Source organism: Haliaeetus albicilla, chromosome 1 (assembly GCF_947461875.1).
Source record: "Haliaeetus albicilla chromosome 1, bHalAlb1.1, whole genome shotgun sequence".
NCBI classification, from domain to species: Eukaryota; Metazoa; Chordata; class Aves; order Accipitriformes; family Accipitridae; genus Haliaeetus; species Haliaeetus albicilla.
In genome coordinates, this window is record NC_091483.1 from 7,824,717 (window position 1) to 7,839,227 (window position 14,511).

General features: G+C 44.2%; 1 protein-coding gene across 10 annotated transcripts in view; it reads left to right on the forward strand.

Annotated features, from left to right (window-relative positions):
• RUFY3 (RUN and FYVE domain containing 3) overlaps positions 1-14,511 on the forward strand; it is a 58,380-nt gene that overhangs the window by 40,726 nt on the left and 3,143 nt on the right. For 7 of the 10 annotated variants that reach the window (XM_069777715.1, XM_069777784.1, XM_069777966.1 and 4 more), the window contains 8 exons: positions 748-828; positions 1,448-1,615; positions 2,353-2,450; positions 5,934-6,053; positions 9,064-9,166; positions 10,983-11,062; positions 12,408-12,435; positions 13,385-13,459. In XM_069777715.1, the coding sequence (XP_069633816.1) occupies positions 748-828; positions 1,448-1,615; positions 2,353-2,450; positions 5,934-6,053; positions 9,064-9,166; positions 10,983-11,062; positions 12,408-12,435; positions 13,385-13,459 (753 nt within the window). Of the gene's footprint in view, positions 1-747; positions 829-1,447; positions 1,616-2,352; positions 2,451-3,533; positions 5,751-5,933; positions 6,054-9,063; positions 9,167-10,982; positions 11,063-12,407; positions 12,436-13,384; positions 13,460-14,511 lie in introns of those variants that run through there. The other 3 variants (XM_069778058.1, XM_069778082.1, XM_009929955.2) reach the window with 1 other exon arrangement.

Genomic DNA, 14,511 nt, shown 5'->3' on the forward strand with positions numbered 1-14,511 from the left:
TGTGTGTCTGAATGATGACTGAACCTTTTGGGCCGTCCCAGCCCACATTCAACCAAGAAGTCCGTGTTTGAGAGACTTTATTTCCTTATGTATCTCCCACAAAAACTGCCGTAGAGAAGAGTGACTCCAGGTGGGTCCTCTGCATTGGGTAGCAGATGGACCTTGGCCGCAGTAAATCCTGCCTGGCCGTAGCCGATTAAACTGCGAGTGTGCGCAGAGCCAAGAGCTAACGCAGCGTGTTGTTGGCTTGCGGGGTGGAGGTGTCAGAAGGGACCGGAGGAAGGGAAGGATGATTTACTGAGAGGGTGGCAGAAAAATATGGATGTAGGAGCTCTGCTTTTTTGGCCCGAAATGCTATCCTTTTCGGAAATCAAAGGGCAGGATCTATAATATTTTTTCATTGATTTACTGAAAGTGCTAGGAACTATGGCAGAATCTGGTTTTACTTTTAAAACCCATGAGATCTTTTTCTGAGGCTTTGTAACCTTACTTAGTATATTGTGAAAGTTCTGAAAACAGACAGTCTGCCCATTTAATTCATATCCATTAAAGTGCACCAAGCACTTGGGGAAACAGGGAAATAGAGCCATTTCACATGGAAGCTGCATGCTGCATTAACTGAATGGAGCTCTGCATTTTGATAGTTGCGGAGTTTGTTTTTGAAGTTGTAGGAAAAGGAAATAATCAGCAAATGTGAGGGTTAGTAGTATATAATGACAAGTTCATTGGGTGTCTTCATTACCTTAGGTCACTAAAGACAGAACTGCTGATGGACATGCACTGACTGAGGCACGAAAACAGTTAAAGGAGGAGACTCAGCTGCGGCTGGTAAGGACTGCATGAGCTTGGAGTTCACTGCAAATGGCTTTTTCACATAGTAACTCCATGTCAGTCAATCATTTCTGAAAATATTTGGCCGGGGGATTTTTTTTTTTGTTCTTGCCTGCCTGCTACAGCCTGATCTGAGACAGTCTTGTCAGAAGCGATGTTAATTTTGTGGCCCTATTGATAAGTTTGAGGTCTGATTCTCAAAATGAGCGGCACACTTGCATTTCTAGGTCTGACGTGGTCCCCATGCAGATAATGCCATTGCCACTTTCTGAGTATTACTCAATATAGTGTGTTCAGCTGGTGCCTGAGCAGAATGCGTGTAAGAAATAAAGTCTGCCAGCTTTTCACTAGTCTCCTCCATCGGAAAGATGGGCCTATATAGTACTTTCTGACTCTTTGCTGGTAATGCTGTTTACGTTGCTTTAATATTGGACTGAAGACGTGGATTTGTTGTCCTTCATTGTCTTTGATGGGTCAGATCTGTAACTGTGACGCTGTGGCAATGCAGCACACTTCTAGGTAGTGACTGCATTGGCAGGAGCACCAGTTAAGGGTGGTTATCTTGCGGATGGTGAGGAGAGCTGGCTGGTAATGCTGACTGATCCATACGTTCCAGGATGTGGAGAAAGAGCTGGAGGTGCAGATCGGGATGCGACAGGAGATGGAGCTAGCCATGAAGATGCTGGAGAAAGATGTTTGCGAGAAGCAGGATGCATTGGTGGCGCTCAGACAGCAACTGGACGATCTCAGGGCCCTAAAGCATGAACTGTCTTTCAAGCTGCAGGTAGGGAAATAATTAAACCAAATGCAGTGAATTCCAGATAAAAGTGATAGCTCTTGTTTTCCCCTACCTATTTAAAAGGTGCTAGGTGTGGAAGGGTTACAGGCTGTATAGCATACTTCTGTCTCGCTGCAAGAAAGCTGTAGTACTTCAACAATTGAATGTGGTGGAAGTTAAAGGAAAATGCAGTTTCTTCTGAAGAAGGACTCATGATACAGAAATATATGTGCTTGACTGGGGAAAGCATCTTCTGTGTTCTTGTGGTATAAAAACTGAGCAGTGGTAGCTTCTGTTCCAGTACCATCTAGTATTTGAAGGCATATAGTGTAAATAAATCCATTACTGTGTGATGACAAAAGCGGACTCTTAAGACAGAGCAACACAAAAAGATCAGAAAGAAATCCTGAAATAAATTTTAGAACTGCGGAGAGTTGCTTCTGCTCTCCTTGAGCCAGTCATTCTGTGCACAACAGTCAAAGGATATTAGCAGGTACTGCATTAATGTGTGTTATACAGGAAGCTTCACTGATTATGGTATTACTCTTTTGTGGGGTCCAGATGTAGCCTACACCTGTATGGCAAGATGTTTGTCCTTGCAATATTCACCTGGCATTTGTTTTTGAGCACCTTCTCCTTCCGCTTTGGCTTCTGCCCCTTTCATTTCATGTGCCACATGGTTTAGCGTGGGTTATTTTGGTTTTACTGCTACTTACAAGAAAACACGGTGCTACTTTTTCCAGAGTTCAGACATGGGAGTGAAACAGAAGAGTGAATTAAACAGCCGTTTGGAAGAAAAAACAAATCAGATGGCTGCCACCATCAAACAGCTTGAACAAAGGTAAAAAATGAAACTTTTGCAATTATAAAATCCTGTGCGTATTTTAGCGGTAGTGTCCCGCTGACCCTGAATGGACCAGGCAAGAGTCCGAGTGCTCTGCTTAGCCATGCTAAACGGAGCTGCATGAGGAGAGCTACAGTTTTTGAGATGCTGTTAGGAGAAGTGTTTTGCATGCTCAGGAGGGCTTCCATGAGAAAAGAATATACTGCTAAACCAGTAACTAATATAGCAGCTTTGTTTATCTATATCAGCTGCACTTTTGTATGTTATCCACTCGTTACAAGTTAATCGCTATTTCTGATAGCACTGATAAAAAATAGAAATACAAACTAAGAGAAGTGCTTGACTGCTAATGACAGTATTACAGTGGGAGCAGGAAGGACAAGCGTGCAGCAGAGGCCAGGCTCAGAGCTTCTTGGTTATTCCAGATCTCTCTGGTACTGTTTTGAAAAAAATACCCCAAGTCAAACCATTCTCTTTATGAACAGCCTTGTACTTTCTGAGGGAGATGAACTTGAAAAAAAAATCCTCACGTGAAAGTAAACGGAGGAAGCCTGGAGGGCAGCTAGAAGTTGATAAAGATAGCCCATAGGTATAATATCCATTCGGACTGGGACAAGTTCCATCCTAATGACCGTGTTGCTCTCATGTTACTAACCCTCATGAAATTCGGAGGGCCTCAGCATCAAAGTCAGATTGATTTGAGAAGGAGCAGTGCTCCTTTTTCCCTTCAGTCTTGTTCTCGGAGCCAGGCCTTGTGGTGGTTTGGCCAAAGGTTCAGAACTTCAGTCTCTGCGAATTGCCTCGACTGTCGCGCTAGCTCCGAGAAGATCAGGGGAAAGAATAGCTCTCACCAACGTGTCTGGGACTTATTTAATGAGTAGGTTGATGCACTAAGTTAACGCTTTCGTTTTAGGGTTTATGTTCTGAATGTTTCTTTATAAAAAAGGTCATTTTGTTCATGGAAAATTTGTATTTTAAAATGTTTTATGATATATACTCAGCTAATTGATTTGCTCTTTTTCTCTTGCTGTTCTTGTTTTTCCATTTTCTCATTATCCTCATTCTGACTTACTTATACAGTGAAAAGGATTTGGTGAAACAGGCAAAAACCTTAAATAGTGCAGCAAACAAACTGATCCAGAAGCATCATTAGACATTTTTATGTCTGGTCACCTCACAGCTCTGACATCAGAACTCATTTACGAGGGGAGAACTTGCAAATTGCTAAAAGCAACTGTTAAAATGTTAATTGTCACCTAAAGTTGATTTGGAATTTGCTGAATTTTTAAAATCAGTGAGTTTTTCTTCAGAGATTTAGAGTCGGGTATAAAAATCCCTAACTTTGCCATTTAAACTGTGTTAAAGTACCAATGAGTTGGCCAATAAACACACCAGAAAAGCATAAGGAATGGGAGATATGTGGCTCTGTACATCCCGGTGATGCATACCGTATACAGCAGCACAAGTCTTCAACATGCATGGATACTAGGCGCGTTGGTCAAGCCAATTATCAGATTGGCCAGCTCTGGAAAGTCAACTAGTTTTCTGTGTTACCCTTTTTGTGAAGTAGGCGAAAAAATGCATCCCTGGAAGTTGTTGAAAGTAGTTGTGTGTGTACCCCAAGCCGTTACCCGTTCACTTCTGTTCTGTGGGTTCAGCCCCAAGTCCAAGACAAACGGGCGCAACTCGATAGCTCATCACCGTGAAGACCAGCCCTCTTGTAACCGAGACTGCTTGCAACGATTTTGCCTTAGTGACTTGGTGGGAGGGTGGGGACTTATCCTTATTCCTTTAAACTTCATGTGTCCAGAATTAGTAGCTAGGTGTCTTAGAGTAACATGATAGAGTGGTAAGTTCAGTGGAAACCTCCTTATCTTTGCATTGCCTTCTACCTCTGCCATGAACCCCTCTAGACGTACGTTGCGGTTCTTCCCGGCCGAAGGAAGCTGAGGAGAGGTGTTTTGGTAGGTCTCTCCTCTTCCTAGAAAGGGAAGTTACACGTTTTACAAAAAATAATCTGATCTTTATACTCTAGTGTTTAAAAGAAACAAAAACAGAATAAAAAAAGAAAAAAAAGAACAAAATCTGCAGTGGTGGGGAGTGGAAATGGTAATTTGGTATTTGACCATTCCTTGTTTGAGTAGTTAGTGGTTTAACAGGAAGAGTTGCCTTTTACCATTACACTTCTTTTATTTGCTTCTGAGTTTCTGTTGCTCAATACAAATGGAATTTGCTAATGAAAGAACAGCTAAAGCTTGGAAACAGCTCTCAATAGGAAAAATAATTGCCAATTTAACACCCCAGTGCAAAACTTCAAGTAACTGTAGCCTGGACTATTACAAACTAATATCCTCTTCCCTGTGGCCGCAGAAATTCACCCTGCTGGCCTGTCGCAGGCTTTAGGTTATAAATGCTCCTAAAGATTATTTTTTCCCAAGATGATCACATTTGGGGGTTTCCTGTGCTGAATAAGGGGTTTTTTGCTCTGGTGAGATGCCTGTAAAAATGCTTTGGTGCCAGCTCTCCCTTTGTCCTGTGGGATAGTGCTCCTTGGGGCAGCGGGCAGCAAATGTGACTGAATCGCAACTGGGGAAAGAACACCTATTGATTCTCACTAGGTACATATAAAAATGCGTGAGGCTCAGCCTAGTCCTTTTGTACACAGGCGTGTACCACTGCTTAGCTTGTTTAATGGACTCCCGCACACAAGCAGACTTGGAGACCTGTTTTAAATCTCTACATGATGCCCAAGTCGCACGCTTGAAAGTATAAACTTAACCTTCAGTAACCTTTTACTAGAAACTCATTTTAACTACGTGGAGAAAAATAAAATAATAATAAAAAGGTGGAAGCTTTCATCAAGGCATCTAAACAGCTAATTAGAGCAGTGAACTCCCCTGTCCTCCCCAGATTTCTTCTGTAGAAATAGGGGGTTGGGCTGGTTTTGTTTGCTGTCACAGCAACGCTAAAATATGACAGAATTAAGGATCTGGCCATTTCTGATGTCAGGCCCAAAGTGGAAATGCTTTGGTGTACTAATGCCTGGGCGCTTGAGCCGATGTGTCAGTCCGTGGAAGAGACCAGGAAGATGCACTAATTCTCAATATAGTAGCTAACCTATGTTGCAAGTTCCAGTTACATGTGTAAAGCTGAAATGTAACGTAAATTAAAATCAAATTTGACTTAAAATTCTGTGTACTTGAGGTTTGCTTTGAATCTGGATAAAAGTGATGTTTTATGTTTTTCATCTAATGGCTGTAAACTGTAGTAATAGAATAAAAACTATTGAAAATCAGAGCTTCTGCCTGGTTCACCTACATTTTGCTTTTCTTTAAAATATTTTCCTCCTTTCCATTGTTTTTACCATTCCTTTTTTTGGCTTTACCTTTTCACTGGGCTTTTTATTTGTTGGTTAAACTCGGTCTTCCTCCCCACCATGGCTTTTGTTTTTTATCACAAGTTCATGTGGCTCAAATCCAGATTGCGACAGGCAGAGAAGGACCGTCAGTTGGCCCAGCAGGACAACCGTCTCTTCAAGCAGGAGTTTGGGGACAAAATCAACAGCCTCCAGCTAGAAGTGGAAGAGCTCTCCAGGCAGCGGTGAAGAGATCCTTTTCTAATTTATTTTCTGGGCTGTTCTTACAGTGTCTAGTAGAAAGCAGGCAGGGCGATGGCAAAAGGAGGTAGGGGGTTGGAGGTGGAGAGAGACAAGTGGCGTGTTAGGTGCCAGGCAGGCATTAACTCTGGGGAGGTGAAATGCTTTGTCACATGGCAAATCTTTTAACAATGCATGTCTTCTTAAAGTTACAACTTGAAAATCTGGATTGGAAGAAAATGCAAAAGAGCTACGTGGTCAGCGGAAACCACCAGCAAAAGTACCAATCTTATGTGGCGGTGGAATACCAGAAGCAGGCAGCAGAATAACTTGGGTGGAAATGAAATGTCAGGATATTTTTCTGAACATGGAAATGCCCGTGGGGGCTTTCTGCGCTGCGGTTAGGTTTATTGGGCATCTGCCGATAATCGTCTCGTTTGAAAATGGGTAGTGCTGGAGATGCAGGAGGACAGGGATCACCATAAGCTGCAAAACTTGTTTGGGACGCTGGATGGATCCTCAGTCTGCACTGAGGTCGTGTTGCAGGTTAGCCTGCTCTAGGGAATGAGAGTTAGCTGGATGTGTGCTTCAGAGCACAGTCAGGTCTCTGACGGCAACGCCAACCTCTCCAAAGGCTAGCATTGCATCGGACTTTCCACTGTAATAGCATCGTTTGGAATCTAAAGCTAACGCTAAAAGCAGACAATTTGCTGCTCATCGGCAGGGATGTAGCAGCTAAGTCTTTGCCTAGAGTTAACGCTGAAGAGTGTGGAGCAAGGGAAGCAATCCTGGTTGTCAGTCTGGCAACTAGTGCTATGAGTTGTTTCTTTTTTTTTTTTCCTCACTTGAAACTGGTCTGAGTTTTGCTGGGAGGCGACCAAAAAGTTGGAAGCCAAATGTAGAGAACTTGGTGAGAGCTATCATATTTTCCTCTGCAGTGTCATCAGTTTACCAGTATCAGGAAAACAGAGAAATCCTCTTATCTTAAAATAGAAGAGCATCTCTCCTGCAGCCGTGACGCATCCTTGGTTTGTTGCAAGGTCACTGAGATGTAATTGTGTGGAAGCATTGCTGGATGCTTTTTTTTTTTTTTTTTTTTAATTCTGTCCCCTCCTCCCCTCCTGGCACAGCTTTTCATTTCCTTTTTCAAAAAGTTGCAGAGGCTACCCAGAAATTTGTGCGAGGTCCTGGGTGTGCATGGGTGAGCTTAGCAGTGTTCTTGGGTATAAAGGGGGAATGCAGCTTTTCTGCATATGCACCTTACACTGAGTCAGTTTAACTTAGTGTAGCTACCTGGGTAGGACATTTGCAAATTGGTCTATTTTTGCATCAGTTGGACTTTATCTGATTCCTTTGTCGCTCAAGGTAAATAGAGATGACAGTGTGAAAATGATTGAATCTCCTTTACCGGGAGGCTGTACTGCTTTATTTAACTGAGTTTCTCAAGGAGTGAGTTATTGGTGGGTGCTGCAGTGAGTGGTGGGTAGTCTTGCTTGAATTATATTCCTTTAAGAGGAGACACGGCTTTTTGTGTTCATGGGCGTGTCGGCTTTAAATCCAGTTACAAACAAAAATTCCCTCACTTGGTTTGTTTTTAAATGTCAACATGGGCAAGTATTAATTTCTAGATCTAAGACTCTACCAGCTTTACTCACTTCAGTTAGGCTATGTAGTTAACGAGGCTGTAGCCGTAACGAGTTATTTAAAAAACTGTTGGAGCGGTGTGGAGACTAACAAGGTAATAATGGATAATGGCAGGTTTAATAGCAGTGAGGATTCTGAACGTTTTATGTACATAAAGTACATAAGTACTTTACCAAGTACAAGTCTTGCCACTACTTTTACCGGGAGGTATGCGGTTTCTAGGCTTTGATTTTGGGGCAGGGGTCGTTCCCTACGGCAGCTACCGTATTTTACCCTTAATGCTTTCAGAAGACGGCGTTTCTAGTGCTTCAGTCCCTGACGGTCCGCGTGCCCCAAGAGCTTTGTTGCTGTCGTGCGCAGGCACGCTGCAGTCATGGAGGCGTTGAGCTTTCTGGTGGCCCAGAGCAAAGGCTCTGTGACCCGCAGCTAGATTTAGAGCCGTGCTTCTCTTCAGCCTGCTTCGGGCTGCGTCAGGGACCTCAGATGTGCTTGTTCATCTGTCTTTGACCTGCTGATTAGTAGTCCTCCCAAATATGAATGTGCTGCGCTCAGCCACGTCTTTGTTCCCTCCGGCTCGATGTACCGCAGCACGTGCCGTGCGGGGCTGACACAAAACCCTAAACCGTGGTGCTGGTGCGGATCAGCGGCCCGACTGCTTAGCAGTCTTGAAGGAGCACGTGCCATCCCTTCGTTACAGGTTAGGCTAGACCAGGGAGTTGATCGCAGTCCGTAAAACAGCATATGCGTCCTGTTTTCAGCCCACCGGGCTCGCCTCGCCTGCCCAAGCCCGCATCCTGACCTGCTGATGTGCTGTCGCTCAGCCAGCATCAGCAGCAGGGCAGGCTGCAGAGCACTCCCGGCGAGGAGCCCTTGGTTGCTTCGCAAGGGCCAAGCCCCGCTTTCAGGTGAGGTGTCAGAAGAATTGCTGCAGCTCTCGGGGAGGAGCGGTCCCATCCATCCTGTGTGGATGGCTTTGGGAGGTGGTCAAGGACGTCGGCTTTGGTTTCACAGCCTGTCCTGTAGCAGTTGATGTGCTGAAGAATAATGTCTTTTTGAACAGGGCGCTAATCCACAGTTCTGTATTAGATGAATAATGAAGTATTTTTTAAGGACTTGCAGGCGTAGTCAACAGGTTTATTTCCTCCAAAATCATGCTAGAATTAGATGAAGAACTTAGAGATTTTTCCATCCTGACACATTATGGCTTAACACCCTGCGAGACAACTTTTTATTCAAAGAAGCGGTTTGCAGCTCTTGAGTTGGGATTCAATTGCTTTAGTGTAAAGAGAGGGTTAAATAGTTCATTAGCTCTCCATGTCAAGTGTTAAGGAAACCATAGCCTTTTTTCACAATTCCACCTCGATGTTCTAGGAGCCACCTTGAACTAGAACTCAAGCGGGAAAGAGACAGATGGTCACACAGTCACCAACGCAGCCAAGAAAACAAGAAAGGTGCAAAGAATTGGCTAAGACAGGTAACACGACTTTTATTCTTGGCTTGCGTTTGAAGTATAGTTTCATTTTGCTCGTTTGCTTTTCCTGAGCTTTATTAGGCAATAAATATATATTGTTAACGTGCCCCAACAAAATGAGCTTTGGAACTTCTTTTACACATGCGAAATAGGCAGTTTATTGAGTTGAGCCTTACAAAAATATTGCAGGTGTTACACTTCATTGCAGAACACTGGTTTCCTCTTCCAAGCTGGGTGCCTGACAAAATCTTGACTGTGACTGTGGTTTTCCTTTACTAGTTTAATAAAACCAAATGTAATACAGCAGGAGAGATGCTGTACATGTTTGCTTATGAAAAGCAAACTTGCTCGTTTTTATTTTTTGCATCATAATAAGGGAAATTTTCCCAAAAGAGGTAAATAGTAAAACTTTGAAGACAAAATAATCTCTCAACAGCATCACAAATCACTTTCAGTGCTCTTCTAGTGCTGCGCATCAGTGAATTCAGTGTTTTTTCAAGTAAAGAGCAGCATTCATCCTGAGAGTCAAACTTGTAGCCCCCGAGTGAAACTCCCTTTTTAGCAGTAAATTTGCCTTTGAAAGTGAAAATCTGCTCTGCAGCTTTTTCTGTATAACGAAACCCGCTCTTTTGCTAGGAACTGGCAGTAAAACAGTTGCTTTGGAGAACAAAACTTGTAACTGAGAGCTGTGAAGTAAGAGAAGTTGTTTCCACAGTTCTCATGTGTGCCGCTGCACTTGAGAGTGGCCTTTGCTGGGCTGCCCTGGGCTGCTTGAATGGTTCAATTTTTTCTTTTTTTTTTTTAACCAATATTACACCTAATTTCAGTGAAGTTATTTACACATCATGAGTCATTTGTCAAAAAGTCACATTTGCTGTAGCAGAACAGCTACAATCCCATAGAAGGAATTGGGAACTAAGTGCGACGCAGTTGGCCAGTTAAAAATGAGAACGAGAAACCCCCAAACCCAAAACTGGTTAGTCTGATGTTTAAAGCAAAAGTTGGTTAGCTCTCTGGAAGGCAGAATAGCTGCTTAGTTTGACAGCCTGTCCCTGGGTTTGAGACCAGGTTACTGTGTGGGGTTATCCTCCTTTACTTCGTAGGCGAGCGCTGTGACATGAGTGGGGCAGTAGGAACAAATGGGCCAACGTGCAAAAGAGCGATTTCAGAATGGACTTTTCTTTTGCCACAAAACTTGTAGGTGGTGCTTGATCCAGTGGAAGTTTGCATTTGCAGAAATTTTAAGAGCTCCGCTGAGATGGTAGTCGCAACTCGAGAGCAATGCACGCATGGGTGATTCTGCCAGCACTTACCACGCAGGCGGGAGGCTGGGTTTTGACAGTTGTGTTTCAGCGTGGCATTACGCACATTTATGTCTCACGCTACGACCTGGGTCTTAGCTGGGGAGGAGGGGAGGATTTGTTTCCTTTCTTAGCTGAGCGGATTTGTCTCACTGATCAGTCTTTAAAAAGCTTATTCAGCCCGTCTACCTTTTCAATCTCTGCTGTTAAAATAAAAAAGGGTGACTGTGAAGTTTCTTGTACCTTCTAGTAAAAGGAGGTTGTTGGACATGTTTAAGAGTCCATCTCTAAAATGTGGCATCAATTTTTTGTTCACAGCAAAAGGACAGCATGTAGAGCTGCTCCTGGGGTGGGCTGCTGTTTATATGCTTTCACGTGTCCAAATACACCTCTGTACCAAGGAGGTGCAGATCAGTATTCCTGAAATAGCAATGTAAAGTCTTCCTTGGCAGTGTGGCAGGGGTGAAACTGGAGTCTTCATATAGTTTGACTGATGGGTAAATGTTTCCTTTTGGCAGGATGGGAAGCTCAAAATCCAGGAAGAAAAAGCTAAAGTGAAACAGCCACTAAGAGCGGAGAACAGTGTCCTGCCACACAAGTACGGAAGAAAAGAAATCTCATTTTTTGCCTTCTTTTCTAAGTCCTGCTTCCCCTTCTCTAATTTCTTGGCTGACGGGAAGTTTGGAATGGTGCAACTTTCCTTTCTAGAAAGATTTTCAACCTCGTGCCCTTTGTTGAGGTCTCTTTGCTGCTTTTTCATAGCTCTTAAAGGGAAGAAGGAGGTTCTACTGCTTGCCACCAGTGTTTCTGGATCTAAAAAGCTCTCTCTGTCCCCCCCCCCCCATTTACCTTTGAATGTGTTTCTATATAAATCTGCTGTTTACTAATTTTTCTTACTCAGTGAACTTTCATAAGCCAAATGTTGCAGAGACCTGGACCTTTGGTACTTGTGTCCAAAGAAGTTATCTTTGTTGGTGAGGGAAAGGAGAAGGGTTGGTGGATCATTGGCATTTGGAGCTAATAAACAGCAGCTTCTGGAAAAGAATAGAAGCTGTTGGAGAAAGAGAACTTGAAATAATAATTCAAGAAGGTGGTTGTATAAAAATGTAGTTCAGGTAGCATGTTTCTAAGCTGAATATTACACAGGAGGATTCTTGTTGTAGGATTTGCTTAGTATTTGAAAGCTAAGTTTCAGATTTGGTTTTAAATGCGAAAGGATGTTTTAGAAGCCCCAAGGAACGGGTCTGTAATGAGGACTTTGCTCAGAGATCGTAACAGCCTATTTGAAGTACTCTGAATGTCAGTGAAAAAGCGCAGTGCTCTGACACACTGCGCTAAATGCCAATATAAAGTTAATCCGAAAAGTATTGTCTTTAAAAATAGCATCAGCTCAATTCAACTCTGCTCTACCAGATATTAAAAACCTTCCAGGCCTTAGATGCTTTTTATCCCTGTTTCACCTTGAGTGTTTAAGCAGTGCAAGTGTCAGGCTGCTGATTTCTCTGGAAGGCCTCAAAACACGTCTGTTGTAGGGGATCAAATGTTTTGCAGTAACGTGTTTAAAGCTAGTTTTAAACTGTGCTTGTACCATCTAAACAGTCTTTTCTGTGTTCATGCTCCTTTTCCTCTGCTCTTCTGAAGGCATTTTACAAGTTTTTCTTCTGCTCTTCCCATTTAGCCAGGAGTGCTGGGTGTCTAAACAGCACCAGTCACACACGGCCTCTTTGCTTCACTATTTGACAAAGCTTATGAACGTCTCATCTCTCATGCGAGCAGACTTGGCAGCATGGTTTTGAAGAAGCAAAACCAAAAATCTGCATGGGTGGGATTTGAAAAACAGGATGAGGGAATTTTCTGATAATTTTCTGAAGAACCAGATGTATTTCTTAAATGATGCACTGACTGAAGTGCCAACTCCAAGTGACAGTGTTCTTCTCTTGTAGGTTACTGAGCGGCACACAGGAAGAGCAGGTTGGTGATTGTTTTTCCTGCATTGAAATACTGAAGGGCAAGGGAACTGAGGGAGCTCCCGTGTCGCTGCAGCATCTTCCTTGCCCAAATACCCTGAAGTTTGTCCTTCGCGTTTTGCCTTGGTGGCAGGATTTGTCTGTAGACTCCATAGCAGCGATTGCTCCCTAGTGGAAAAAGCACTGCTTATCTCATTAGAAAAGCTGGCACTGCTGCACCTACATGAGTTCTTTTTGCCTCCTCAGCACAAGCAGATAGTTTTTTAAACTAATATTAACCCCTTTTATTATTCCTTTGCCCCATGCCTTGCCTGGGCTAGGTTGTCTAAAAAGAGCAATGGAAGCGTAATATAATTTAGTGTTGGTGAAAATGGTGGTGTTTAACCTCCTTGGTCTGGGCTAGTGTTTTGCTGGTTGCTCTGTAGGCTTGAGGAAGGGGGGGTTTTGGTCAGTTGGTTTGTTTTGGCTTTTTTTTCATGTATGTCAAATTGACCAGAATCCATTCTTTCTCCCCCGGGTGCCCGGCAAAGCACGGCTAGATCCCTAACTGTCAATGAGATGCTGCAACACTCGCCTTGTGTCCTGTCTACTGGGAATTTCTGCATCTGTCAGCTTTTTCACAGTGAGAAAGATGTTTAGTTCCTGCCTTGTTGCTGGGCCAGCAGCCTTGGTCTCAGCCTGAAAATCGAGCTGCATGGTTCCCGGTTCAGGCAGCCGTGCTGTGCTCCCCCGTCCGCCCCGTGGTGTAGCCATCACGACTGTAGATCATCCTGCAAATGCACAGTGGTCCTGTGCGGCTGCGCCGCGTGCTGTGAATAGAGAGGGGTTAAAAACACAAGCATGTGAAATCTTCCTCCCTGTTGTAAGATGCAGACCAGCCGCAGAGCTCTAATACAGGTGCCATGTAAAGAAGCATGTAAAGCAGAATATCTTGGTTTTTACTTGGGGTTTAGGAACAGCTGTCAGGACTTGGAAACACTGAGATCTGCCAGCTCTGCCAGGAAGAAAGCAGCCGAGGCAAAAAAAAGGTAACTCCGAGGACTTGTGGTGAATGTGCGTTTCCTCTGATCTTTGTTTTCGAATAGCGCAGATTTCCTACTGGTGACTTGGGACAAAGAAATGAGCCCTTTTTTGAAGTCCACTTTACCCTTAAAGTAAACTTGTTAAACAGTGGTCACTTGAGGGTTCCCCACCCTGCTCTGTGTTCCCTGGTTCGGTTTCCCTTCCCCTTAGCAGCTTCTTCCCTTTTTAGCTAAGTGGGTTTTTTTTTCTGGGATCAATCAGAAGTGAGAATAGGAGGTGTTAACACTTGTTATTTCTCCACTTAAGCCACCTTGCCTTTTTTTCTTTGTTTTTTATTCTTTTTTTCTGGCTAAGCTCCTGTTGCTTTCCTCACTGCTTTACAGTCTGAATCTAGAGGGATTACAAGAGAGTTACCGAAAAGGGTGTTCAGTGGAAGTGCTGCCTTCATCCACATACTTTACTCCATGGATCCTCAGGAGCAGGTTGCAAGTAAACAAGTCAAGGCACTGATAAAACTGCTGTCAGTGCAGCAGGCGTCCTGGTCACACTGGTGCAAGTACTTTAGGGAGAGCTGGAAGGCGATGTCGGGTTGTGTTTTCCCCTAGCTGGTGTGCCAAGACCTGAACCAAAAGGGAGCAGGGAGGAGTCCTTTTGGGCAGTGCCAGGATGGCCATCTGCCCCGTACAAGGCGTGCAGGGCTCTGACCTCCGCACCTGGGTAAAGGTGAACCAGTATCTTGGTTCCACATAGGTCTTGGGAAGTTTTTGGGGGGGGGCTGTGGAGCACAGCGAGGCTTTACCTGACCAGGAAGCTTTCAGGCTCGCGCGGAGAGGCTGTGTCTGGCCGAGTGACCGGTGATGAGTTGCTGCTCCTCCGGGCAGGGTCTCCCAGCTGCAGCTGGGTTTGCAGTTCTGCCTGGCTCAGAGACAGGTCTGGCAATTGGCGATTTTTGCCAGAGTGAATTGCTGCTCCCAAGGCAGCCTGTGCCGCAGCGCCGGCAAAGACGGCGTTCCTCGACGTGGTCAGAAGCCAGCCCTCTCCTCCCCAGCGCTGCCGT